We start from the raw sequence: 27058 nt of genomic DNA, 5'->3' as shown, positions 1-27058 counted from the left end.
CACACATGAGGCATACATAGGGACTGGATCAAGTAACGTTAGGACAACATTCAAGATCAAGAGCGAATGTGACAGTGAAGGCAACATGTCATGAATTCGTCTTGGTTTAAAGTCGACTCCATCTTTCGCCACTAGGGGGCGGTGTCTCCATGTGAGAGCAGGTAACCAGCAGGTGAAACCAGCGAACGAGAGAAAGCCGTGTTGTTGTTGTTGTGTCGCTACCAGGTCGGTGTTGTGTTTATAAGTTCATACATGTGCTTGATGTGAAACAAGATGTTACTGTGACTGGGGGCGCGCGCTTCACAGTTTGCGCTGTGCTCAGCCCGTCCGACGGAGGGGAGCCGCACGTCAGCCGGCAAAGAGCCGCATGCGTGTTAAACGATGTCAGCTCAGAACTGTCAGCCATAGGTTCCCGATCCCTGCTCTAGGTGAGAGATACTTTTATTGATCCCAGACTAGGATCTATCTCTAGCTCTCTGCTTTGTTCGGGGCTTTTCACAAAAATGACCAATATGGTCCATGGTTACTGACATGATATTTTGAGAATTTGACAAAAAATAAAAAATTCCCCAAACTTACAGCAGTGGATCCTACCGCCATCTAGATGCTGTGTTTGAAATTCTAGAGCTCCATCTCTTTCCTTTACCAAGTTAGGGGCTTTTTTCTAAAAGGTCCAACATGCTCCATGGTTACTATGACGCTTTGTGAGAATTTCAGTAAAAATAAAATGTTCCCCAAACTTACACCAAATGATCCTGGTGCCGTCTAGATGCTTTGTTTTGAATCCTGGCTCTCTCCTTTCTCAACTTATGGGCTTCTCATAACATCTGTCCTTCTGGCTCACCAGAGCCTCGACCCAACATCAAAGCCATCAGGACTCACACCTGCACTCTGACAGCCGGGGCTGGGACTCGCAACCTTGTGGTCACGAGGCAGCAGATTGACTTTTTGACTTTAGTCGTTCTCAAACTGTGAACTCAACACAAACTGAGGGACCCTGTCTCACATGACAACAGAGGTTGCACAGAGCAGGGCTTGCTTTGGGAAGGCACTCTGGCCCCTGCCCCTCTGGGCCCCTGCCCCTCTGGGCCCCTGCCCCTCTGATGTTGCCTCCACTGTCACATTTGCTCTTGATCTTGAATGTTGTCCTTACGTTACTTGACTCAGTCCCTATGTATGCCTCATGTGTGTGTGGACTCCTCTGGTCCTGTAGATCTGAACCGGTAGCTTGGATTCTGGGTGGTCCACCGGGCTTCTTGTTTTATTTTGATTCTCTTTAGAATCTAAACTATCAAACCTACTTAACCTACAACAAACAAGACCCTTTGCATCTTTGTTTTCTTTTTCTCCTAGTCGAGTATTTGTGTGTGTCGGTGTGTGTGTGTTCACTCCGGCAGACGTTTAGTCAACAAGGGGAAGTTTTGTAGATGTTATCTATAATGCCCTCTAATGGCCGTAAATTGTTTCCGTCTATGAAACAGGGGGATGTGTATTCTGAAGGGCTCTTAACGGGGCAATTGGGGGTCTCCCATGAGGCGACAGAGGCTGGGGGAAACAGCCCAGGGCCCCTCCAGGCCTGCGTGTGTGGGCCCGTGCTGCCCGTGCCGGCCTGTACATCAGTGGAACATTAAAGCTTGGTGTGTGTGTTTGTGACCGGCTAATGAAGCAGCTGAAAGGTCAACATGGTTCCATTTTCAGCGCATGCCTGCTTTTGTTCATGTAGCTCCTGAAATTTACATACAGACTGAGGGGGAAATCAATGAATGGATTATTTCCAAGCTATGGAGAAAAAAAAGGACACATTTATGAAGTAATGGAATAAATATGGAAGCATCATATCTGCATGTGTCGACCCCCGGGGCTCCACATCCACATATTCTAACATTTATTTATGTATATTTCTGGATTTCATGCTTAACTGGCATATTTTACAGAAGATGTATGTCAATAATAGGCAATGTATTCATTAGGTTTTGGTGGGTGGGGCTTAACTCAGGGAAGAACCTATTAAATATAGATGGATGGACCAAGAATAAGAGAATTCTGGTCAAGGTAATTAAGAAAACACAATGAAAGAATGAGGAAACACCCCTTGTTATTATTAAAGTGGCTCCTTTCACCTGAGGCCTGTGTTTAATTTGACACATCTATATTTTCACCTTTTTAATCTACAACACCTAACCTCTGTTGTCTTTTTCATTGCTATACGCTTTAAAATACTTTGTTTTAATTCCTTTAACTGATTACATAAGGAGAGGGCTGAAACCAATGACAGTGACAAAGCTTTGACTCTTGAATCTCAGGGACGAGAGCTTTGGAGAGCTTGCAATTGTCAATTTGGACAAAAAGGACAACGTAGAAGTATAAATGCGTACGGAGCTGTAAGCAGGGAGCTCAAAGAGGAGAGAGAGGAGGTGAACACATCAGGACGGTTTGTTGTGGGATCTGATAAGCACCTCACTCCCATGACGAGGTTTCCTCAGCCCGCCGCCACCGTGATTACAGTCCTCAGTTCTCCTCTGGTCGCTCTGCGGTCCGTCTGATGGTTGTCTCACCGTCTGCTTCCTCCATTCATAGTGTGTGTGTGTGTGTGTGTGTGTGTATAGTACATGCATTTATGTAAACCAACCAAGTAGCTTTTCCGGGGGCTGTTCTGTGAGGAAAGGTTATCAAAACACACAGTGCAGTGGGAAGTGTAAACATGTTTAAGCACTGAACTGCAAGCTGAGGGCCGTTTGCCTTTGCTCTGTACTGTGCAGCACGTCTGATCACACTGAGTTATGTTAAGAGCTGTAGATAAGACGTCTAGGAGAGGCAAGACTCTCCTTCCAGTCTGCATTCAGGTTTCATCTGTAGGGAAAGAACAACATACAACATGGCGGCATTTGTGCGCCCTCTGGTGGTTGAACTTGAGAAGACAAGCTTTTTCATTTTGGCCCCTGTTGTACCGTGTAGTAAGAGGAGAGAGGAGAACTACCATTTTTATTTTTAAAACGAAAACTGTGATGTCACTTTTGGCTAAAATGAGGAGCTGCTGTGACCAGGTAGGAATCACAGTCACTGACGGTGTTCCCGACGGAATCTTACACGGGTGCACGTCCCATACGTCCCGAAATTGTAAACAGACAAACGTGTTGAGCAGTGTTGCCACTTTAGCGACTTTCTTGCTAAATCTGCCGGCTTTCTAAATCCACTTTGCCACTGTTTTTTAGACAAAAGCGACTAGCGACTTTTTCTGGTGTTATTGGAGACTTTTGGAGACTTCTGGTGTTTTGGAGACTCTGACGTATCGTTTCTGCAGTTACTGTCAACCTTCTCTCCTCCAGCGTCCATTACAATGACATCCAACCAGCTAATTGTGCAAATTAGGTGAGTGTGTCATTTGGCGACTTTTAGGAAAGCTTATAGCGACTTTCCTTACTGAGGAGTTAGCAACAGTGGGCTTGTGTATTTATTGAACAGGAGAAAGGCGTGCAGTCATTTGGTTGAACTTTTGAACAGCAAGAGTACCGAGGTATCATGTAGTCGCTGATCTCATGATTACATCAAGTGATGATCCCACGGTTTACATTACTACATTCAAGTATTTTCAGTCTGTGTCTTTTAGGAGGACTTGACCTTTAACCATAGTCCCTTGCATATGACAATCCACATGTGTATGCTGTAGTTGTAGATTGTCATTACTCATACCTCAGTCAAATGCACATTGCACTTGCACTTCCTATGTACTTATGGTGTCATGTACTGTTCCCCCCCAGTGTATGTACTTCGTACCCCCCTTATTGTTTGTTCTTATCTTGTACTTATTATCTACTTGCATTCTTGCACTTTTTCATTATTGCACTAGTTGGGTGAATTCTGAATTCTGGGTCTTTTTGTCATGCTGTACTGTAACTGTTGCACAGTAATTTCCCTTGGGATAATAAAATTTCATCTTATCTTATCCCTTATATCTCCCAAATCTCCAGTTAGACCACCTGGAGTTGTTTAAATCCTTCAATATTACTGCTTGAACCTCTTCAACCTGGATGCCTCCAGCTGAGTGTCCTCTAGTAAGGTCAGGGAGACAAACTAGATCGCCTCAAAGCACCTTCCTTCCTGATCCTCCACATACATTGATTTAATCATTGCAATACATGCAAGATGTGCGAGTCAAGCAGCAGATATGAGATGGGCAGAGTGTGTGTATGAATGTGTGTGATCACAGATAACTAGTGAGCTACAAACTAGCATTGCATTGGCATTTTGTGATTTGAAATACTTGTTTTATGTTTAAAAAACACATTTCAGCCTGTTCATTGAGTTCATATTGGTTAAAAGTCGATTCCTGCTTTCACCAGTAGGGGGCGTTGTCGCCATTTCAGACCAGGAAATCAACAGGTGAAACAAGCGAACGAGAGAAACCTATGTGATTGTTGTCTTGTTATTTCCCTGTTATCAGGTCGGTGTTGTGCTTATAAGCACCTTCTGCCTTCTCCTTCATCTTCAGCAAGACGGCTGGTGTGGAGCTGCTCAAAAGATAAATATACTGTACGTTATGGATGAAACCGGGACCTTATACAGGTGTATCTTACGTTTAAGGCATGTTTAAACGTTACTATAGTGACCAGAGAGCGTTAGGGAGCAGAGAGGACGTTACTCATGTGATGTTGTTGGCGCGATGTTACGAGAACGCTGCTACTAAAGTTGCGATTACACATTGGAATCCAGTTTATTATTACATTTAAATGCCGGTCGTATCATTTTATTTTGTTGAAATCCGGTCCGTGAAAATATTGTCTGATATTAAACCGGTCCGTGGCGCAAAAAGGGTTGGGGACCGCTGATGTAGATGCTTCGTTAGAAAAATTTGGAGCTCTAGCTCTTTAATTAACCAAGATATGGGCTTTTAAAAAAACAATAAAAGTTCAAATCTACGTGGAAGCAAAATATCAATATATTCTTTAGTGATCTCAGTTGTGTGAGGACTGTAAGGTTCACGTAAACTGGCTTTAAAATGGACGCATATAATGTAAAGTTGTGATTGAATAAATCATTTGTTAATTTGAAACAAGCGTGTGTATTCTCACAAACCACCACAAGATGGCTCCTTTTCCTGGTGTAGAGAGAGAGAGAGTACTGCTAATATTTTTTGATAAAGTAGAACTTCACACTCTAAGCTGAGGTCGAACCTCCTCCTTGGCTGAGTTGTGGCGCAGTGATCTTGGTTTCACTCCTGATTATGGGAGGAGCCTAATGTAGAGAAGTCAGGATGTCTTGGTTTTGAGTCGATTCTTGGTTTACAGGCGAATCCTTCCTTCGCCACTAGGGGGCGGTGTCTCCATGTGAGAGCAGGTAATCAGTAGGTGAAACCAGCGAACGAGAGAAAGCCGTGTGGTTGTGTCGCTACCAGGTCAGTGTTGTGTTTATAGTTCATATATGTGCTTGATGTGCTACAAGATGTTACTGCACCCTACAAACAACAGGCAGGAAGTCAGGTGTTTATGTTCCTGCTGAAAGGTCAGAGCCGTTTAGCCTTCGTGGCGACGCACCGGTATTGAGCCATTACGGTGTGTGTGTGTGTGTGTGTGTTAAATCCATGCTACGGAGGGGTACAGTAGTGTGTGTGTATGCAGTAGTGACTGTTTGTCGTGTGAATGTTTGTATACGTGTGTATGTATACGTGTGTATGTGTGCCTGTGTACGCGTGCCTGTGTGCGTGCGTGCATGTGTGTGCTGTTTTAAATGTTTGCTGCATTTCTCAAGCTGTGGTATTTGGATGCTGCGTTTGAAGATTTTAGAGCTCTAGCTGTTAAACTGACCAAGATACGGGCTTTTTTTAAAAAAACAAACGATTTGGTACCGATTTGGTACATATATGAAGTCATTTAGGAAAATGGGAACAAACTTTTTTTTTTTTTTTTTGGTGATGTCAGCTCCACATCAAAGAGACAAAAGAAACATCTTTTGCCTTCCAAGGTTGGGTGGGCGGTGGCTCATTGATAAGGCACGCGTCTGGGAACCAGGCACACGCTCCGGTGCTGGTTCGCCTCCAACCTCGGTCCCTCACTCTCCAGCTGGTAGCTGGAGAGTTGCCTGTTACCCTCCGGTCCAGAGCCAGTTACCTTCCGGTCCCCGCGCCCACCTAGGCACGGAATCTACTGCACTCAGTCAGTCTGTCAGAGAGAGTGACAGACACATAGCGAGAGACTGATAGTCATAGTAGAACACGTCACGTATAGAGTTAGGGACACACAGTGTGTCGCTCGGGCTGCGTGGCAGGCACAGTTCTTGTGTCTGGCACCAGAACGAGTGATGCACTGTGATAGAACATATAGGAACACATAGGTACTGACACACAGACAGGCAGGCAGGGTGCGGAAGAGGAGGTGCTTTTAAAAAAACTCACTAAGTCCCAGTGTGGGACTCGAACTCCCAACCTTGTGATCACCAACCATCAGCTTAACCCTCTGAGCTAAAAAAAATAATACAATTTTGTGAGTTTTTCTGCTATTTCTCTTTCTCAGTGAAACACTTAGTGAGTTTTTTTAAAAGCACCTCCTCTTCCGCACCCTGCCTGCCTGTCTGTGTGTCAGTACCTATGTGTTCCTATATGTTCTATCACAGTGCATCACTCGTTCTGGTGCCAGACACAAGAACTGTGCCTGCCACGCAGCCCGAGCGACACACTGTGTGTCCCTAACTCTATACGTGACGTGTTCTACTATGACTATCAGTCTCTCGCTATGTGTCTGTCACTCTCTCTGACAGACTGACTGAGCGCAGGAGATTCCGTGCCTAGGTGGGCGCGGGGACCGGAAGGTAACAGGCTCTGGACCGGAGGGTAACAGGCAACTCTCCAGCTACCAGCTGGAGAGTGAGGGACCGAGGTTGGAGGCGAACCAGCACCGGAGCGTGTGCCTGGTTCCCAGACGCGTGCCTTATCTATGAGCCACCGCCCACCCAACCTTAGAAGGCAAAAGATGTTTCCTTTGTCTCTTTGATTTGGTGCTGACATCACAAAAAAAAAAAAAAAAAGTTTGGTCCCTTTTTCCTAAATGACTTCATATATGACTTTAACAGGATATTTTTAGTTATTGAATCTACTTAGCATATAAGTCGATATGGGTTCACATCTCAAAAAGTCATTTATATATTTACTTATTGAACATATTTCAAATAAATTAGCAGTAAGATTAAAGTAAAGTAGTTAGTCTAGGTGTAATATAATATATATCTATAATATCTATTACTTGTCTAAAATGTTCAAACGCAGCTTCTACAGGACACGAGGATCATTTAACGTAAGTTTGGGGAAAATTTAGTCCAGTTTTCCAGAGCGACAGTGTAACCATGGACCAAATCGATTGTTTTTAAAAAGCCTGTATCTTGGTCAGTTTGAGAGCAGCATCCAAATACCACAGCTAGAGAAATGCTGCAAACATTTAAAACAGCACACGCATACACACACGTGCACGCACGCACGCGCATACACAAATGCACGCGTACACAGGCACACATACACACGTATACATACACACGTACACATACACACGTACACAAACATTCGCACAACAAACAGTCACTACTGCATACACACACACTACTGTACCCCTCCGTAGCATGGATTTAACACACACACACACACACACACACACACACACACACACACACACACACACACACACACACACACACACACACACACACACACACACACACACACACACACACACACACACCGTAATGGCTCAATACCGGTGCGTCGCCACGAAGGCTAAACGGGTCTGACCTTTCAGCAGGAACATAAACACCTGACTTCCTGCCTGTTGTTTGTAGAGTGCAGTAACATCTTGTAGCACATCAAGCACATATATGAACTATAAACACAACACTGACCTGGTAGCGACACAACAACCACACAGCTTTCTCTCGTTCGCTGGTTTCACCTGCTTGATTACCTGCTCTCACATGGAGACACCGCCCCCTAGTGGCGAAAGCAGGATTCGACTTAAAACCAAGATTCGACTTAAAACCAGACATCCTGACTTCTCTACATTAGGCTCCTCCCACAATCAGGAGTGAAACCAAGATCACTGCGCCACAACTCAGCCAAGGAGGAGGTTCGACCTCAGCTTGGAGTGTGAAGTTCTACTTTAATAAAAAATATTAGCAGTTCTCTCTCTCTCTCTCTCTCTCTCTCTCTCTCTCTCTCTCTCTCTCTCTCTCTCTCTCTCTCTCTCTCTCTCTCTCTCTCTCTCTCTCTCTCTCTCTCTCTCTCTCTCTCTCTCTCTCTCTCTCTCTCTCTCTCACCAGGAAAAGGAGCCATCTTGTGGTGATTTGTGAGAATACACACGCTTGTTTCAAATTAACAAATGATTTATTCAATCACAAGTTTATATATATGGTAATGTCTTGTTTGAATCTCAACTACGTGTTCTACGTGATCTCAAAAAGTCTTCATTTATATTCTAACTTATTAAACATATTTCAAATAAATTACCAGTTAGATTAAATCCAAGTAGTTAGTCTAGGTGTAATATAATATATATTATATCTATTAAATGTTCAAACGCAGCTTCTACAGGACACGAGGATCATTTTACGGAAGTTTGGGAAAAATTTAGTTTTTGGTCCAATTTTCCCGAATGACAGTGTAACCATGGACCAAATGGTTTGTTTTTAAAAAGCCCATATCTTGCTCAATTTAAGGGTTAGAGCTCTAAAATGTTCAAACGCAGCATCCGAATACCAAAGCTTGAGACAAGCAGCAAACATTCAAACAACGCACGCATATATACACATACGCGCACCCAGGCACGCGTATACAAACAAACAAACAAACAAACACACACACACACACACACCGCCTAAACCAAAACACAGACTGCTCTATCTATCAACTGCACTGATTACTGTTCACCTTCTTTTGTTTAGTGCACATAATGTTAATCATAATGTATATATTGTCACATCATTCTTTGCACTACTGCATACATACACACACACTACTGTACCCCTCTGTAGCATAGATCTAACACGCATGCACACCGTAATGGCTCAATACCGGTGCGTCGCCATGAAGGCTTAACGGCTCTGAGCTTTCAGCAGGAACATAAACACCTGACTTCCTGCCTGTTGTTTGTAGAGTGCAGTAACATCTTGTAGCACATAAATGAACTAATAAACACGAAGAGTGACACGAAGATCACTGCGCCACAACTCCGCCAAGGAGGAGGTTTAACTTCTGCTTAGAGCAGGGATGTCAAACTCAGGCCCGCGGGCCAAATCTGGCCCGCAGTGTCATTATATTTGTCCCGCAAGTTAAAATCAGATGTCTATTAGAGCTGGCCTGCCGGTATATAGCGCATGCACCGCTAATTCTACACATCCCAGAATGCTTTGCAAGTACGTTCTGTGTGACATCTAGAGCCACCTCCATGTGCTCAACCTGCAGCTTCAGGGGCGGGGCCGTGTCATCACACACACGCACACACGCACACACGCACGCGTACGCTGCAGTGAGGCTTTTCTTACCCAGTCGTGCATGTGGGTGGGAGACCCGGATGCTCGGCCCACTTCCCGTGCTGCCAAACCATGAAAGAGCAGATCTCTACCTCCGTGTTGCCATGTGCACAGTTTGCTGAATAATGTAAGTTTGGACTGCTTAGTCATCAGATTGCAGTTGACTTGGAACGCGCACCAACTAACCTCCAAATGGAGCTGATTGAACTCCAGTGACGCTCAAAGTCAAAGTATGACTCCGTTTCCTCCCCGACACAATTCCCCAGCTACGTCCCCAAGCTGCTCAGATGCTCTCCTGTTCTGTTCTGCTGCTCAGATCTGTGTGCATCAGAGGAAATCAGAGTGAAGCAAACTCAGCCTTTCGTTACGCACTTTAGTCTCACTACTGCAAGGCAACATGGACTGTGAAGAGATGAATTGTTGGATTTTCATTAAAGGATATTATTATTTTATGCTGGTTGTGTTGTTCTGTAAAAAGAAAAGGGTTCCCATTGAAAATTAACTTGAAAGGTTACAGATAGAGAGAGGCTGCTGACCCACATTTGCTCTTGATCTTGAATGTTGTCCTAACGTTACTTGATTCAGTCCCTATGTTTGCTTCAGTCTGTCCCCGGTGTGGACTCCTCTCCTTTAGAACAAATGTTCAAGAGCAAAGACGTAACAAAGGGCTTTTGTGAAAAGCCCATAAGTTGGCAAAGGAAAGAGCTAGAGCGCAAACACAGCATCTAGGTGGCGGTAGGATACATGGCTGTAAGTTTGGGGAACATTTAATTTTTACTGAAATTCTCATAAAATGTCAGGAGCTAATTGGTCATTTCTGTAAAAAGCCCCTAACTTGGCAAAGGAGAGAGCTAGAGATAGATCCTAGTCTGGGATCAATAAAAGTCTATCATCTAGAGCAGGGATCGGGAACCTATGGCTGACAGTTCTGAGCTGACATTGTTTAACACGCATGCGGCTCTTTGCCGGCTGACGTGCGGCTCCCCTCCGTCGGACGGGCTGAGCACAGCGCAACTGTGAAGCGCGCGCCCCCAGTCACAGTAACATCTTGTTTCACATCAAGCACATGTATGAACTTATAAACACAACACCGACCTGGTAGCGAGACAACAACAACAACACGGCTTTCTCTCGTTCGCTGGTTTCACCTGCTGGTTACCTGCTCTCACATGGAGACACCGCCCCCTAGTGGCGAAAGATGGAGTCGACTTTAAACCAAGACGAATTCAATTCATGAAATGTTGCCTTCACTGTCACATTTGCTCTTGATCTTGAATGTTGTCCTTACGTTACTTGACTCAGTCCCTATGTATGCCTCATGTGTGTGTGGACTCCTCTGGTCCTGTAGATCTGAACCGGTAGCTTGGATTCTGGGTGGTCCACCGGGCTTCTGGTTTTATTTTGATTCTCTTTAGAGTCTAAACTATCAAACCTACTTAACCTACAACAAACAAGACCCTTTGCATCTTTGTTTTCTTTTTCTCCTAGTCGAGTATTTGTGTGTGTCGGTGTGTGTGTGTTCACTCCAGCAGACGTTTAGTCAACAAGGGGAAGTTTTGCAGATGTTATCTATAATGCCCTCTAATGGCCGTAAATTTCCGTCTATGAAACAGGGGGATGTGTGTTCTGAAGGGCTCTTAACGGGGCAATTGGGGGTCTCTTATGAGGCGACAGAGGCTGGGGGAAACAGCCCAGGGCCCCTCCAGGCCTGTGTGTGTGGGCCCGTGCTGCCCGTGCCGGCCTGTACATCAGTGGAACATTAAAGCTTGGTGTGTTTGTTTGTGACCGGCTAATGAAGCAGCTGAAAGGTCAACATGGTTCCATTTTCAGCGCATGCCTGCTTTTGTTCATGTAGCTCCTGAAATTTACATACAGACTGAGGGGGAAATCAAGGACAAAAAGGACAACGTAGAAGTATAAATGCGTACGGAGCTGTAAGCAGGGAGCTCAAAGAGGAGAGAGAGGAGGTGAACACATCAGGACGGTTTGTTGTGGGATCTGATAAGCACCTCACTCCCATGACGAGGTTTCCTCAGCCCGCCGCCACCGTGATTACAGTCCTCAGTTCTCCTCTGGTCGCTCTGCGGTCCCTCTGATGGTTGTCTCACCGTCTGCTTCCTCCATTCATAGTGTGTGTGTGTGTGTGTGTGTGTGTGTGTGTGTGCCTGTCTGTGTGTGTGTGTGTGTGTGTGTGTGTGTGTGTGTGTGTGTGTGTGTGTGTGCCTGTCTGTGTGTGTGTGTGTGTGTGTGTGTGTGTGTGTGTGTGTGTGTGTGTGTGTGTGTGTGTGTGTGTGTGTGTGTGTGTGTGTGTGTGTGTGTGTATGTATAGTACATGCATTTATGTAAACCAACCAAGTAGCTTTTCCGGGGGCTGTTCTGTGAGGAAAGGTTATCAAAACACACAGTGCAGTGGGAAGTGTAAACATGTTTAAGCACTGAACTGCAGGCTGAGGGCCGTTTGCCTTTGCTCTGTACTGTGCAGCACGTCTGATCACACTGAGTTATGTTAAGAGCTGTAGATAAGACGTCTAGGAGAGGCAAGACTCTCCTTCCAGTCTGCATTCAGGTTTCATCTGTAGGGAAAGAACAACATGGCGGCTCCAGCGCTTATCTGGACAGGGTCGGTCGGTCGGTCGGTCGGTCGGTCGCACGCGCGCACACACACACACACACACACACACACACACACACACACACACACACACACACACACACACACACACACACACACACACACACACACACACACACACACACACACACACACACACACACACACACACACACACACACACACACACAGGCCCGCTCTCTGCTGATCTTCTTTTATTGCACTTTTACCATGATGCAAACAAATGAAAATATATCCACAGAAACAATGAGTTCAACAAAAAAGAAGCCATCTTGCCGCAGGGAGACCTCAGCATGATCTCAGCATCTCCATGGATCCACCCCCCCCCCCCCACCCCAAACACACAGCACTGACACAGGACTATGTTAACTCAGGTCAGACCTTAATGGAACAGATGGCGCGGGCGTACACACACTGCAGACCTCCTTGTCTCATGTATAGCTCCAACCTTTCAGCCGCGAATCCACACATTCAAGTATTTCTATCATTGCACAGGCACTAGATTTTCCTACTGTATATATTAACTTTCAGCCAGTGACTGAATTGTTGGCACCAACAGTAAAACTATCAGCTGTTGGTAATGAATGAAATCTACATCCTGAAAAATAATCTCTCCACAACAGCAACACACCTGGACATCAAATATATTACAAAGAAATAATAATATAAAACTATTTAGAGTCACATTTGGCTTTTGGTAAATCTAACCTCCAATCAGTCGGCTGAGAAGAAATGACAAACAAACAGCAGCTGGAAACGGAAACAAAACGTTGTAAACAGGCGTAGATTTGCTCATTTTGAATCTGTTAAAATTCTCTTAGATGATAAGATGTTATTGATACATTAAAACCGATTGAATACTCACAGTGGGGTGAGATATGGAGCTAAAGTGAGAGGCACAGACCGGGTCGCTACGTTTACACATGCGCTTACTGCCCTCCTGTGGACAAATGAGGAAGTGCACATCCGTGAAATGATTCGGCTCATTGAAACCGAACAATTGACGAGTTGTGTTATTATTCATTTGAAACAATAAATATGAATTCCAATAAATAATCTCTCTGTGGGAAACCTTTCACCCATAAATCCAGGAGTAAACCTGCACTCCAATCAAATATTTCCATCTTGATTACAAAATAAAAGAAGCTGAAAAAATAAAGACAATAAAAAAAAGACGACGTCATTCCATAAAATCTTTTGCAGTTCTCAAACAGAAACATCATTTGGATAATTAAGCCAACAGAAGTCAATGTCCTCCCCCGCAAGGAAAAGGTTCAACGCAAACACTGGACGACGATACCAACCAAACACATGAGCCAGATGTGAAGAGGAGGGGGGGAGGGAGGGAGAGGAGGGGAGTCTCTGCCAGCCCCTCGGAATTCATTGAATTCAAAAAAAGGGGTCCTGAATCAGACGAAGAGGAGGCTCCTCCTGCAAGACTGTCATGGTTTTGTGGGTCAAGCTGAGGTGCTGCTATTCTAAACTTGGGTCAGGGGTCGGGGGGTTGGGGGGGTACCATTAAGGGGTCTAGGTGAAGGTGTCATTCTATGTTTTGTCCGTGATTCAGTCACAAATCCATCCCGCTTGAACGTCCACCTGTGTCTGGAGCGGCGGCGCACAGAAAAGTCACGTCGGGCGCCGTTTGTCAGTCCAGGCCGGTCCAGCAGGCTCCAGTTCCAGACAGCTCTGACTCGCCTCAGGCCGGTGGTCTTCAAGCAAGTCACTGCACTGCCCTCTGGGAAATCAAGCAGTTTGAAGAAAAGCACCGGATCTATCTGGGTCCAGTGTGTCTGTCTCTGGGACTCACACCTGTCGAGCCGCCGGACCCCCCGGCCAGCTACCTCCGCCGCGGGCTGCTGTGGGAGTGGTCCTTCCTCTGCTCCGCCGCCTGGAGGTCCTCCTCCACCACAGAGCTGTAGCCCTCCTTCTCAATGCAGTCTGCCAGAACCCTCAGGGCCTGGACCGGATCAGAGTGTTAGAACTTTACTGCTCATCACATTCATTTACCTTTAAGTTAAGATTAGAACAATGACAGCACGTATACAATCTCACACACACAGAGAAATGAGTGTGAAGTGCTGACCTGGCGCAGGCGTCGGTCCATGGCGTCCAGGTGAGGCTGGATGAGGATGGGGCTCAGCCGGTCCCTCACCAGGGACTCTGCCACCAGGCTGGACAGCTTGTATTCTTCCTTAGCCAGCAGCTGCAGACGCAAGTGTGTGGACTTCCTCACCCTGCAGAGCGGCGAGGGGGGAAAGACGGTTTGAACACACACTTACATTTACACACACACACACACCGGTCCATCTCATCTACATGCAGCCTCACCTGCAGCACTGAGTGAGCGGCACCAGGATGGACAGCTCATCATGAGAGTGTTTCCCAAAGCTGCAGAGGAAGACACACACACACACCATTTCAGGAGGTTATTTTACAATTTGTAAATATTATATTTCTGAACCTCCCCCCCTCATCTCCATATATGGTATGGCCCATTCCCCGTATCAAAGTAACAGAGTGGAGTGACAGACACATCAGTTCAGTTTGTGTTCCCCTCTCACCCTCTTCCATTATCCAGATGTATGATGAAGGTCTCGTTCCCAAACTTTTCAAACGTCTCATAATGGTGTCGATCCATATTACCTGTTTCGGGAAATAAAGTTAAAAAACAGCATGAAGCAGAGATGCAGTGTGTGTGTGTGTGTGTGTGTGTGTGTGTGTGTGTGTGTGTGTGTGTGTATGCCAGCTCACCCATGAGGAAGTCAAAGATGGTCATGTCCATGATGTCCAGCAGCCGCGTCCCGCTGTCATACGGCGGCGTCTGCTTCACCTCCTCACAGTAATCTGGGTCCACTTCCCACCTGAGGACACGAGGCAGTGAATCATTACACACACACACATCTTGTTTACATTATTAACCTGACAGGATTCCTGCTCCTGCATCACACTCATCCAATTTGTTTTGCCCCGTTTGTTCCACTTTTATTCCGGAGCTGGACAGATTTGTGTGTCTGTGTCTTTTATCATAACAAGATAGTAATTAAATGCTTCCTTGCGTGAAGAGATCTCTGCAGTGAGAGACGAGACGTGCCTGTCACTCAGCCCTGCTGTGTTATTATCACTCTGCTAACACTGCAGGTGTGATAAACATCTGAGCCACACCTGCAGTACTTAGGGAGAGCAGCAGCGTGTGTGTGTGTGTGTGTGTGTTCTCTTACTCAGCCTTCTTGCGTTTGTGGTAGGAGCGTCTCCAGGGGTTCCTCCAGGTCTTGCGTTTGGCCAGAGCCAGGTCTGGGAGGAAGGCAGCCAGGGACCCCTCTATCTGGTCGGGCTTCCCGCACAGAGCGTGCTCAGTAGAGCAGTAGTACGAACACTCGCCGTAGAAACACACGTTGTTGGCTGAGGAGGAGAAAACAGAGACGATCAATCCAAACATGAGCGTCTGTGTTGAGATGTTTAATGTTCAAATGTGACATCTTAATGAATTCACACTGCACACACACACACACACACACACACACACACACACATAAAAGCTGAGCGCTGCCTGGGGACGCTCCCTGACGTGTATTAATGGCTGAGACTGTCTGAATGTAATCCTGTGTGAATAATAATATGTCAGATAAACGTTGTGTTTCTAATGAAGTGTCACTTTGGTGCCTGTGGCTTCACATGAATGAACACCACAGACATTCAGACCACAGAAGAAGAAGAAGCTTTGGTTCTTCTTCCTTATTGTGTCATACATTCCTTTCACTGATCGGATGTTTGTCAGTGCTGCTGAGGATGAGGATGATGATGATGATGATGTCACCCACCTGGTGAGATGAAGAAGGTCCTCCACAGCTTCTTGTCCCGAGTGACGTCTCTGATCTCCTTGGTCATGTTGACCAGCCTGCCCGCCACAGGAGGGACGCGACGGAAGTCCAGGATCCTGGGGGGGCACAGAGCACAGCAGGGGGGGCGGGGTCTTAGAATTCAGTTTCAAAATAAAAGGATGTGCAGGTTTCATTTCTAAATAAGACGCCTGATATCAAAGACTGTTCCAGATCCTTTCGCCTCGCAGGGTGAAGCACAGTCCTATAATGAGACTCCGCCGCCACTAGGAGTCACTGTGACCTCAGCACACGATGGAGCTTTTATGAGGGGATGATTCCTCCTCTGAACACAGCTCAGCTTCCACACCGCCTCTTAAAATAACATCCTGCCAGATAAAACTTCTGTTGCTTTTTACTTTGGGAGGCTGTTGTGATAAATGTGCGTTTTGTGGCTCTGCATCCTGCCTGGAAACAAGTGTGTGTGTGTGTGTGTGTGTGTGTGTGTGTGTGTGTGTGTGTGTGTGTGTGTGTGTGTGTGTGTGTGTGTGTGTGTGTGTGTGTGTGCGCGTGCGAGTGTGTGTGTCAGTTCCTCCTGTTCACGTCATCAGCACAGAATGTTAAATCATTTATAACACCTGACAGCACCTAATGGGCGAGCCTGAGGGCAGAGTGAGGGGGAGACAGAGAGAGAGAGACAGGTGGGAGAGAGCCAGATGAACAAATGAAGCCATCATGTATCGTGGCATTCACACACACAGACACACACATCTTCATCCAGGCTGTTAAGCGGACAGACGGACCCCAGGCCCCATGTTGGGCCTGCTGCCACGCTAAAGGGGAACAGGGCCGGCTGCTTCCTCCTCCCTCCTCCTCCTCATCCCCCTCCCCCTCCTCCTGATAGATTCTATTCCCACCGGGGCCATTTTAAAGCTACGTTATATGTCAGGAACTGCTGCCGTGTAACTAGATGTGAATGAAGCCATGGGGAATAACACACACACACACAGACACACACACACACACACACACCACACCAGCATTCCGTGTTATTACTCCCTGAAAAATGTACCAGAGGCTGATGGGTTCACACACACTCGCATATCGGCCCAATATGACTTCATATCATCCATTAGTGAGCTCTGTGTGTGTATGTATGTGTGTGACTCTGCTTTAAACAGCCTGTGTGTGTCTGTGGGCCCCCTGGGAGGCAGTGTAGTCTAAGCTTCTGCAGCCGCTCTGTAGCAGCTCTGTAGCAACTCTGTAGCAGCTCTGTAGCTCTAATTTAGAACAGACAAAATAAAGAGGAAAAAAAAATCAAACCCAAGCTGCTGCTGGCGCGCCTGCATGACTTATATTTAGAATAGGCACCGGGCCTTCATGCCTTTGGTTTCCTCTCCTTCCCCTTAACCCACACACACATATGCCGGGAGTGTGTGAGTGGATTTGCATGTGTGTGTGTTTGTGCAGACCAGAGGACCAGATGTGAACGCAGGCTGGTGAAGAAAGCTGCTGCTGCTAATGCTGCTAATGCTGCTAATGCTGCTGCTGCTAATGCAATCCAGTGAGGCTGGGCCTGAAGGACGGGCCGGGGTGTGTGTGTGGTTGTGTGTGTGTGTGTGTGTGAGACCTGAGTATGAAGACGTATTTACACATCAGCACTGTCCCCTGTGTGCAGCCACAGTGACGTCAGCTGCTTCCTCTGGTCAGGCTTAGCCCTGTGAGGTTTGGGCTTGGAGCTTACTAAGTCAGATGTGAGCAGCAGGAGGGCAGCAGCATTCATCCTCTATGAGTCATGACTCAGGGCCTCATGGACCCCAGCCTCTCTCTCTCTCTCTCTCTCTCTCTCTCTCTCTCTCTCTCTCTCTCCCACACCCACACCCACACACACACACACACCCTTGCAATCATCCCAGTCTCATTGTAGATCAGTCAACATGTTCCTGGTTATGTTTCCTGTTTCCTGTTTCATATCAAACATGGGCAGATGAAGCTGCTGTGTCACTGTGGAGCCTGGGTGGGAGAAATATGAGCCTGAGCTCTGATGTGCTGCAGGTTTCTCCTCCTCTCTTCCTCTCTTCCTCTCTTCCTCTCTTCCTCTCTGTGGGTAATGAGCTGAGGGCAGGACGAGCAAATGAGCTCTCAGAGAAGAACACAAACCTGCAGGAGATCAGAGCTCCACACCAGAGAGGAGGCCTCAGCCAAGGAGGAGTTAGAGTGTAGTCGTTAAGGCAACAGAGAGATTATCTACATTACAGGGGGGGAACGTGTGTGTGTGTGTGTGTGTGTGTGTGACTCGTCTGTGACTCACCTGTCCAGATGAAAGGCGGCGATCTCTGCGTTGTGTCGCTCAAAGTCGGAGAAGTAGAAGAAGTCTGGGGGGGTCTCCTGGTCCCGGGTCTGCCTGCAGGGTCACAGGTGGGGACAGGGACTTAGAGGTCAGGGGGGGGCAAAGGTCGTATACATGGCAGCAGGGGTCAGACAGTGAGCCACGCATCAACACAGCCCCGGGAATGGATTTAGACATTTTTCTACGTTTTAGATGACGTTCACAGGACAGTAAAGCGTTGACATGTCCTCTGGATCCTGAACCGGAGCAGATCTCACTCAGGCCTGCAGAGGAAACTCTATAAACCAGAGCAGCGTCGCCACTCCGCTCTGTTACTGTGGAGAGACGAGTGAAGGTCAGAGACGTCTTGCGAGCGTCCACTCCCGTCCCCCGTCTGCACCTATTTCTGTCCGGCTTTGATCTGCCAAATAAAAACTGCTGCGCTCACACATTCTGCCTCAAAGCTCCGACAGCGGGAGGGAGAGGAGGCTCTTAAAGGCTTAGAGCCCAGAGAGGAAGAACATGGAGGACGGGACAGAGCGGGACAGGAGGGGACAGAGCAGGACGGGACAGAGCAGCTTGGTGTTTACCGTCTCTCTGCTCTTTTTTCCCTTTGTTCTCGCTGCATTCTTTGTGTCTTTAAACAGTTTTTTTTATTGACAACAGTAAATAGTTTCCAGGCAGGCATTCTTTGTGTCTTTAAACAGTTTTTTTTTATTGACAACAGTAAATAGTTTCCAGGCAGGCAAGTAATGTTTTGGACGCTCGCCTCAGTTATTTCTACTTCACTTTGCCCAGAGAGGAGGAGAAGAATGGAAACTATCTTGGCAACTTCTCTCATTCTCACTCCGTCTCTCTCTCTGCCTCCCTCTTTCCCTCTCTGTGTGTCTCTCCCTCTCTCTCTCTCTCTCCTTCCTTCACAGTCTTCCTCATCTGGCTGATTGTGCCTCCCCAGCTGTGGAGCTCACATATGCACCAGTCATTAACTAAACCAACATGGAGCCCAGAAACATTCATCCTCTACAAATTCCTTAATTTACTCCTCTCTCTCTCTCCTCTCTCTCTCTCTTCTCTCTCCCTCTCCTCTCTCTCTCTCCTCTCTCTCTCTCTTCTCTCTCCCTCTCCTCTCTCTCTCTCTCCTGTCTCTCTCCTCTCTCTCTCTCTCTCTCCCTCTCCTCTCTCTCTCTCTCCTCTCTCTCTCCTCTCTCTCTCTCTCTCTCTTCTCTCTCTCTCCCTCTCCTCTCTCTGTGTTCTGCCTGTAAGCTCTCTCAGATACGGTGACATGCAGGCGTGTGGCCAAGTTCAACCAAACTTAGCAGAGAAACAGCGATGAAATGTTGCGTCTCCTATCTTCCTTTTGACATTTCCACATCTCCTCTCTCCTCCTCTCCCACGCACCTACTAAAGTCTCTCTCTCTCCCTCTCTCCCTCTCTCTCTCTCTCTCTCTGCTCAGCCGGTGGATATCGTAAAGCAAAGGTCACGCAGGGTCACATCCTCTGTCTGGTTCAGTCTTATGGGTAAAGGTTGATGGACAGCAGCCGACAGCTCGGAACAGAACATTCTCTAACTCTGCGTCATCCGGGGCCTTCAAAGTTCGGGTTTCGCCATAGCAACCGTAAACAAACTGACATTGCAAAGTAGGAAACAGGAGTTTATAAAGTTACAACAACTTCAAATGAAACTACAGAGGTCTAATGCTCGTCTCTTCAGGCCTCTGCAGGCGTGAAGATGAACTCCTGCTCATCCCCACTGTGCAGCAGCGTCGCCATGGAGATTTCTTGAGGGATAAGTGCCAGTAAACAGCCTTAAAGAAATCCACACGCATACTTCACACACTCCCTCTACATGTCTGTGTCTATAGGCCAAACTAGCACAGGAGCTGCTCACACACTCGCCCAGCCCAGGCTCTGTGTGGGAATATGACACACACACACACACACACACACACACACACACACACGCTTTTGGATTTGAATGGATTTCTCTCGCTCGCTGCTTGAGATGCTTCTTCTTGCCCCGGTTGCGTTCCTGTCAGCGAAGTGCCAGGCCGGGAAACAGGAAGTCTGGATAATTACTGTGATCCACATCCAATTCAAATGTCAATAAAGTTATTTAGAGCGTGGCACGACTCCCTCCATTGACTGGGAGAGCAGCCGGCTGAAAGGAGGGCCGGGTGAATAGGAAGGAGAGAGGAGAATAGAGACGGAGCGAGACAAAGCCCGCCCAGACAAGCGCCAACAGAGAGGACGACAGATTACAGTACATGTCTCACAGCAGGGGGGGGGGGGGGGGGATAGAACTCCATGACTTCAGCAGGTCGACTTTAAAGAACCAGATACCAACCATTGTTCGCTTACAAACGATGCGGAGCAAAAGGTCCCGATAGAACCTGAATGCATCGTTCCTGGAGATGGCTTCTTCTCAGATGATGCACGCACGCACGCGCACACGCACACACACACACACACACACACACATTCTCTCTCAACCTGCGTCAGACCTCCATTGAACAAAAACGCAGCGGCTAATGATCGATACACTCCTGCCCCTCTGCTGCAGCTTAAGGACAATCACTACGGCAACGATCGGGCAGCGATGTCTTCCTCGTGTGTCTTCCTCATGTTTCAGTCAAATGTGCACATGTGAGATCTTTACAGTCGCTTCTTTGCGTTCATATGGAGACGACCGGGCAGCTGCACCTGTGTTTGGGCAAATCTGTGTGTGTGTGCTGATCAAGCAAACACACACACATACACACACACACACACACACACACACACACACACACACACACACACACACACACACACACACACACACACACACACACACACACACACACACACACACAGCCGCATAGTGAAGTCTCGGTTGGCGGCTCTGTAAATGTTTGAGTTCAGCGCCGAGCTCAGAGGAAAACAAACCCCGGCCGTGCGTTGCTCAAGAGCTACAAGTCTATTTCCACTTTGGGCCGCCTGGCTGAGTTTAACCTTTACAATATTTACAAATCCAGCGCAGGTTTATGCTGAATGATAAGTAGAAGCTGCAGCTCTCCTGCCTGGAGGAGGAGGAGGAGGAGGAGGAGGAGGAGGACACATTTCTTCTTAGGGTTCTGATAAAGTTCTGGTGTCAGATTCTTTATCGGCAGCAGGTGAGACGGATCGGGCCGAGCGTGGACGCCGCCGCCGCCGCCGCCGCCGCCGCCCTGACGTAAACAGAGAGTTTACACCGGGCACTCAGACAGCTTCTTGGCTCTCTCTCTGCCTCCACGTCTCCATGGGGCCCCGGGCAGCCGGAGGGGCAGCGGAGGTCCAGCAGCAGTGTGAGCAGATAGAGGTGCATCTGGAAAAATGTACCTGCGCATTCACAACATGCCTGACCTCTGAGACGGAGGGAGGGAGAGGGGGAGAGAGAGAGGGAGAGGGAGGGAGAGGGAGAGGGAGGGGGGAGGCATTTCCTTTTGTCCTGTTTTTGACATCAAGTTAAAGCTGCAAATTAAAAACAAACTCCTCTAATCCTTCAGTCAGAGCAACATCCCGTCACATGGACGCTCTGGAATCCAAACAGAGCTCTGCATCACGCTGTGGTGTTGCGTAACTCTGGCATGTTGCAGTTACATCATGCTGAGATGTGAAGCAGCCATGTGATCTCCTGGATGTGTCTCTGTTTGTTCATCAAGACTCCAACATAAACCTGACGGAACGTGAGGAACCATCAGAGCTGCGTTTGTTTGTGACTTTGAAGGGAAAACCTCATGTGTCAACCAGCGTCGCCATGGCAGCGCCTATGTGGATGCACCACAGAGGGGATTTGATGGAGTTTCAAAGTCAAAGTGGCGATCGATCAGCGTAGGAACGTATAGAAGAGGAGGAGGCAGCCAGGCACAAAGATATGATGTCAAATATGAGAGGACAAGGACATCGGCCAGCCCCCCCCAGGGTCCCAGCAAAGGGCTGACTGCACACACCTGTCACACACCATCCGTCACAGCCCCGGGTGTGCACGCATACACACACACACACACACACACACACACACACACACACACACACACACGCGGCGAGGGGAGGCGACTAACTGGCTTTCCTGTTTGTGTTAAGCCTCCAGAGGGGGACGTTGAGCTGCGAGCGGCAGGTGAGCTCGACACGCATGAGAGGCTGAGAGACTGAATCACCATCCAAGGGTCAGAGAGAGAAAAGCATCATGGGAGCTGCAGGGGAGGAGAGGCGAGGCGGCGAGGGGGCGGAGCCTTGTTTTATCTGGAGCAGAGCGTGGGTGAAGGCTGACCTTTCCACACACACACCTCTGATAAATGGAGAAGGAGCAGGTGAGGAGTGTGTGTGTGTGTGTGTGTGTGTGTGTGTGTGTGTGTCTGTGTGTTAGAGAAATATACAACATTTGGAGTGTGGGAGTGAGAAAAACAACAATATAAAAAAGGAGATAAGATGACATGTGCAGGTTTGTGTGTGTGTGTGTGTGTGTGTGTGTGTGTGTGTGTGTGTGTGTGTGCGAGGCAAAGTGCTGACAGTATATAATCCGTCATATTTACTATTTAAATGAAATGAAAGACGTGTGAGGAATCAGCGAGTGTAAACAAAGCAGCTTCACACCACAGAAGAAGAAAACAAAGAGGTTGGCAAGGATTCCCGGAGAGCCCGGCTGGCACACGATCAGGATCTGCATCGTCACTCTGCAGAAACGCCTACAGAGAGAAACACACTCATGCATGCCAAGAAGTACACACACACACACACACACACACACACACATCTTCACAGCTTAACACTTCCTCACGGCGCCGCTCCATAACATTGGCCCGATCCTTTAATGCTGCAGCCTCCTCCTCCTCCTCCTCCTGCTCTTCCTCTCCCAGTGTCAGGGTGTAAATATCCCAGGCAGATAAACAGGCCGTAAAGATGAAGATGAAGACATCATCCTCACATAATGTGGGACAGATATACGGCTCAGCCTCTGACAGTCTTATCAGCCCAGGGAGCCTCCTCCTCCTCCTCCTCCTCCTCCTCATCCTCTCATCCCTGCACCTCCAGCTTCCTGTCTGCTACTCTTTCTTCCTCCACAACAACACAAACGCCTCTGCCTCTCTCTCTCTCTCTCTCCCTCTCTCTCCCTCTCTCTCTTCCAGGAGTGTTTTGGAGGAAGTAACCAATCGCTCCTTGTTTGCTTTATAGAAGCATCAAAGCCGTCAGGAAGTCGTGAGTGAAGTTAATTAAACAGCTTTTCATTAAAAATGGATCTTCAACGCAATTAAGCGTGGCAGAACGCCTCGTGCCACCGCGTCTACCTCGAGCTGGAGCGGGAGATGGAAGCAATATGGGATGATGGATTAAGGGGGGGGGGGGGTAGTCATGACGACACAGGAAGCCTTCAGCGGAGGGATGAAGACGTTGGCACAGAGCGACAGATAGAAATTTAATAGAAAAATTCCCCGCCTGACGGATCAAACATTTCCAAATTTTCCACAAAGAAGGAAATCCCATTTTCCAAGAGGCGAAGGAACGAAATGAAACACGGCGGCACAAAGAACACGAGGAAGATTTAACAGAATCTCTTAATGCAAACACGCCTCATTGAATTCCAGCGTGAGAGCGAGCGAGCGTGAGAGCAGGCGAGAGAGAGAGAGAGAGAGAGAGAGAGAGAGAGAGAGCAGCCTGCTAATCTGCATCTCTAAAGCACAGGAGGTGGATTACACGTGTGTGTGTGTGTGTGTGTGAGAGAGATGATGAATTTCATGTGCGGCCATAAAAGACGATCCTTAATCTTTTCCGTTTGCTCAGATTTGAAACGCGTGGCATCAACGAGGCTCCAGCAGCGTGTGCGGCGTGCAGGCGTGTGCGGCGTGCAGGCGTGTGCTGACCACGTTACCACATGACCCTACACGCTACAGCCTCGTGCACCGGTGTGTGTGTTACTTTGTGATCTACATGGTGGCTGCAGCTTTCCTTGCTGAATCTTCTTCACAGGGCTCGAGGGAGAAAATCACGTTTTCCTTCGCCGTATTCCCGTGATAAAGAGCGTCTGAACCTCTGGACTGAAGCCTTCAGGGCAAAACACGAATCAGGAGCCGCCGCCGCCGCCGCCGCCGCCCTTTGATGTTCCAGTCGGCAACAAGACTCCAAAACTCCAGAACACACACGCTACACGACATCGCCGACCCTCTGCTCGCCCGAACGCGACAACCTCACTGCCTCAACCATCAGCACCTTCACATCATCGCCTTCAATTACCCACGTGCATGATTGCGGCGTATGCGACTGGACCCGTAGCGGCGGGGCTCGGCCCTCGGGTGGGCGGCGAGGGGACGGCGGGCGCAGACTGATGGCTCTGGCCTTTGCAGAGCTATTCTGGCTGTGCTGAGTGTGTGTTCCACTCTGCATTGATCTATCGACCCACAGTCCAGTAAAACCTCGCCCGGAGCAGAAGGTGAATCTCATTTCTAAACACACACACACACACACACACACACACACACACACACACACACACACACACACACTCCAAGCCATCCACGCACAACAACACACACACACACGCACACACACACACAGACAAACAAGCATGCTGATTTCTGATGACAAGATTGATGCATCCTCTCTGTATTCTCCTTGCGTCGACAATACCCTGCCCCTGTGTGTGTGTGTGTGTGTGTGTGTGTGTGTGTGTGTGTGTGTGTGTGTGTGTGTGTGTAGCCCTTTGTGACAGTGTTGCAATCTCTGCAGTGTAATGGGAATTGAGCAGCTGATCCGTGTGAGCGCCCGGTCGTTCAGGTGGGGTTAAGAAAACTTGCGCTACGGTCTGCATGCAAGCGGCCTGGCAGAGGGGTCAAAGGTCAACGTGTGCTACAGACAATACAGTATTGAATGCACTGCTGCCTCAGGGCTCTTTTGAACTGTAATGTGACATGCAGGGCCGGAGCTCGCTGAAGCCCTCAGGCTCAGGTGGCAGCTGGTTGATCTGTGGGGGGGCGTGTGCTCCATGTCCAGGGCCACGGAGTCATGTCTGACACGGACACACGGGGGGAGAACACGCAAACCCCACAGGGAGAGAGGAAGGTCTGCAGGGGCGTGACCATGAGAGCAGATCCTCCCTCTGCTGCTTCCATCCTGGCTGTGAGATCCCAATCCTCCAGGAACGCCGTGCTGAGGCGGAGGGATGGATCTCAGCGTGCAGGGAGCCGGAGACGCTCTGGAGAGAAACTCAGGCCCAACGGCAATTAACGGATAATTATCAGCGTCTGTCCCCTCCTCCGCTTCGTCCTTTCACACCCAGAGAGCGTGACGCACGTCCACTCGCTCGCTTCGCCGCCCGACCACAACCAACACACACGGGAGAGGACGCCAGGGTGCTGCCAGGCATGATGGGACAGTGGGAGCTCTGGTGCGTCTCATCATTTACCCCCCCCCCCCCCCTTCCCTGCTCGCTGCAGCTTCACTTCTCTCTCATGAATGGCAAACACACACACACACACACACACACACACACTTTCACATCAAGCAGGGTGTGACACAGCGTTTGGTGGCGGAGACGAGCGATGATGACCGAATTAGAATATCAACGTTCCAATCTGCTCATTCCACATTACACTAGTGTGACGCATCTTAACAGCACACACACACAAACACACACACACCGAGAAAACCACAGGACATATTAATCTTCCCCAGAGAGACACACCCATAGATACACACACACACACACACACACACACACACACACACACACACACACACACACACACACACACGTGTACGTATTCACTGAGGACGCAGGGATGATTCATGGTGATGAAGTGTGTGTCAGCATGTGTGTGTGTGTGTGTGCGTGTGTGTGTGTGTGTGTGCTCGTCCTTAGCAGGCGTGTGAAGCATCAAGCTAACATTACAGTAAAAATACTTTTATACTGTTTACATTTATACTCAGCATCAGAACAAAGTCTGGGTTCTTTCCTACGCTGAGGGACTGGAACCCATCAGGGTCAAGCAGAGCCAAACAGAGTCCAGCAGAGTCCAGCAGGGTCCAACAAGCCCCCCAACCCCGCTCAGAGAGACGCAGAGCCTCAGATTGGACCACAAACGCACAAACGAACAACCAAACGCCTGTTTGTCCATAAAAACAAGTGTGTGATGGATGTGTCAGTCGGGTTATTGTGACCTGCACCACCGTAATAACATTTCCTCTCCATTTCCACGGCGATAATACATTTCATCACGGCTCCCGGGGGAGTAGAGTGAAGGGATACCAGCGTTTCCAAGCATCGTCACGCTGGCAGTGGGACTGAATGAACCCGTCTGCTAATTCACCTCTACGCTGAATGTGTTCTGATTACGTTCTGATTAAGTTCTGATGAAGTCGCTCACTTTGCGTCTCGTTTGCCGCCGTCGCCGCAGCTCAAGCGTAAAGTGGCGGAGGCTTTTCTCAGCGCCAGCACAAAGGAAGAGGAGAGAGCGGATCCTGTTTCCTTAGCCGGTAATCACAAACCCCTTCATGACCCCTTTGGATGGATACACCCCCCAGAGTGTGTGTGTGTGTGTGTGTGTGTGTGTGTTCCAAATGGCGCGGTAAGTACGGCCCGGCTAAATGTAGATGCCATCAGATTGCCTTTGATTGGGGCAGCGGTCGTCTTGTCTTTCATGTGTGCTACATTAGTGACAGGACAGTAATCAAAGCCGCCATTAATGCTTCGCCATTTCCTGTGCCCGTGTCACGGCGGCCCACAGGGCAGCACGCACACACGCACGCACGCCGCCTCCACCGGGCTCC

At 48.3% G+C, this 27058-nt stretch overlaps 1 protein-coding gene and 1 long non-coding RNA gene across 3 annotated transcripts in view; one reads left to right on the top strand and one right to left on the bottom strand.

The window, feature by feature from the left end:
- The first annotated feature begins 2 nt into the window (after positions 1-2).
- On the top strand, positions 3-4728 carry LOC143015572 (uncharacterized). 2 transcript variants are annotated; one of them, XR_012965444.1, is made up of 4 exons: positions 3-225; positions 848-3369; positions 3969-4057; positions 4442-4728. It is a non-coding gene; the product is annotated as an uncharacterized LOC143015572 (long non-coding RNA). The 2 variants fall into 2 exon arrangements; XR_012965443.1 differs by having other exon boundaries at positions 3-3369.
- A 7586-nt stretch (positions 4729-12314) lies between these two features.
- Positions 12315-27058, bottom strand: part of fam20cb (FAM20C golgi associated secretory pathway kinase b) — a 31071-nt gene continuing 16327 nt past the window's right edge. The window contains exons 4-11 of the mRNA XM_076169672.1: positions 18263-18355; positions 15955-16070; positions 15355-15535; positions 14888-14997; positions 14698-14779; positions 14465-14524; positions 14220-14370; positions 12315-14093 (exon numbers count right to left, since the gene is read on the bottom strand). Of these exons, the coding sequence (XP_076025787.1) occupies positions 13974-14093; positions 14220-14370; positions 14465-14524; positions 14698-14779; positions 14888-14997; positions 15355-15535; positions 15955-16070; positions 18263-18355 (913 nt within the window). The 3' untranslated portion in view covers positions 12315-13973. The remainder of the gene's footprint in view (positions 14094-14219; positions 14371-14464; positions 14525-14697; positions 14780-14887; positions 14998-15354; positions 15536-15954; positions 16071-18262; positions 18356-27058) is intronic.

Source organism: Genypterus blacodes, unplaced genomic scaffold (genome assembly GCF_046128005.1).
Source record: "Genypterus blacodes isolate CSIRO-AG114 ecotype Tasmania unplaced genomic scaffold, CSIRO-AGI_Gbla_v1 ptg000209l_1, whole genome shotgun sequence".
Taxonomy (NCBI): domain Eukaryota; kingdom Metazoa; phylum Chordata; class Actinopteri; order Ophidiiformes; family Ophidiidae; genus Genypterus; species Genypterus blacodes.
The sequence above is the reverse complement of the archived record's forward strand: the minus strand, read 5'-3'. Positions and strand labels throughout refer to the sequence as shown.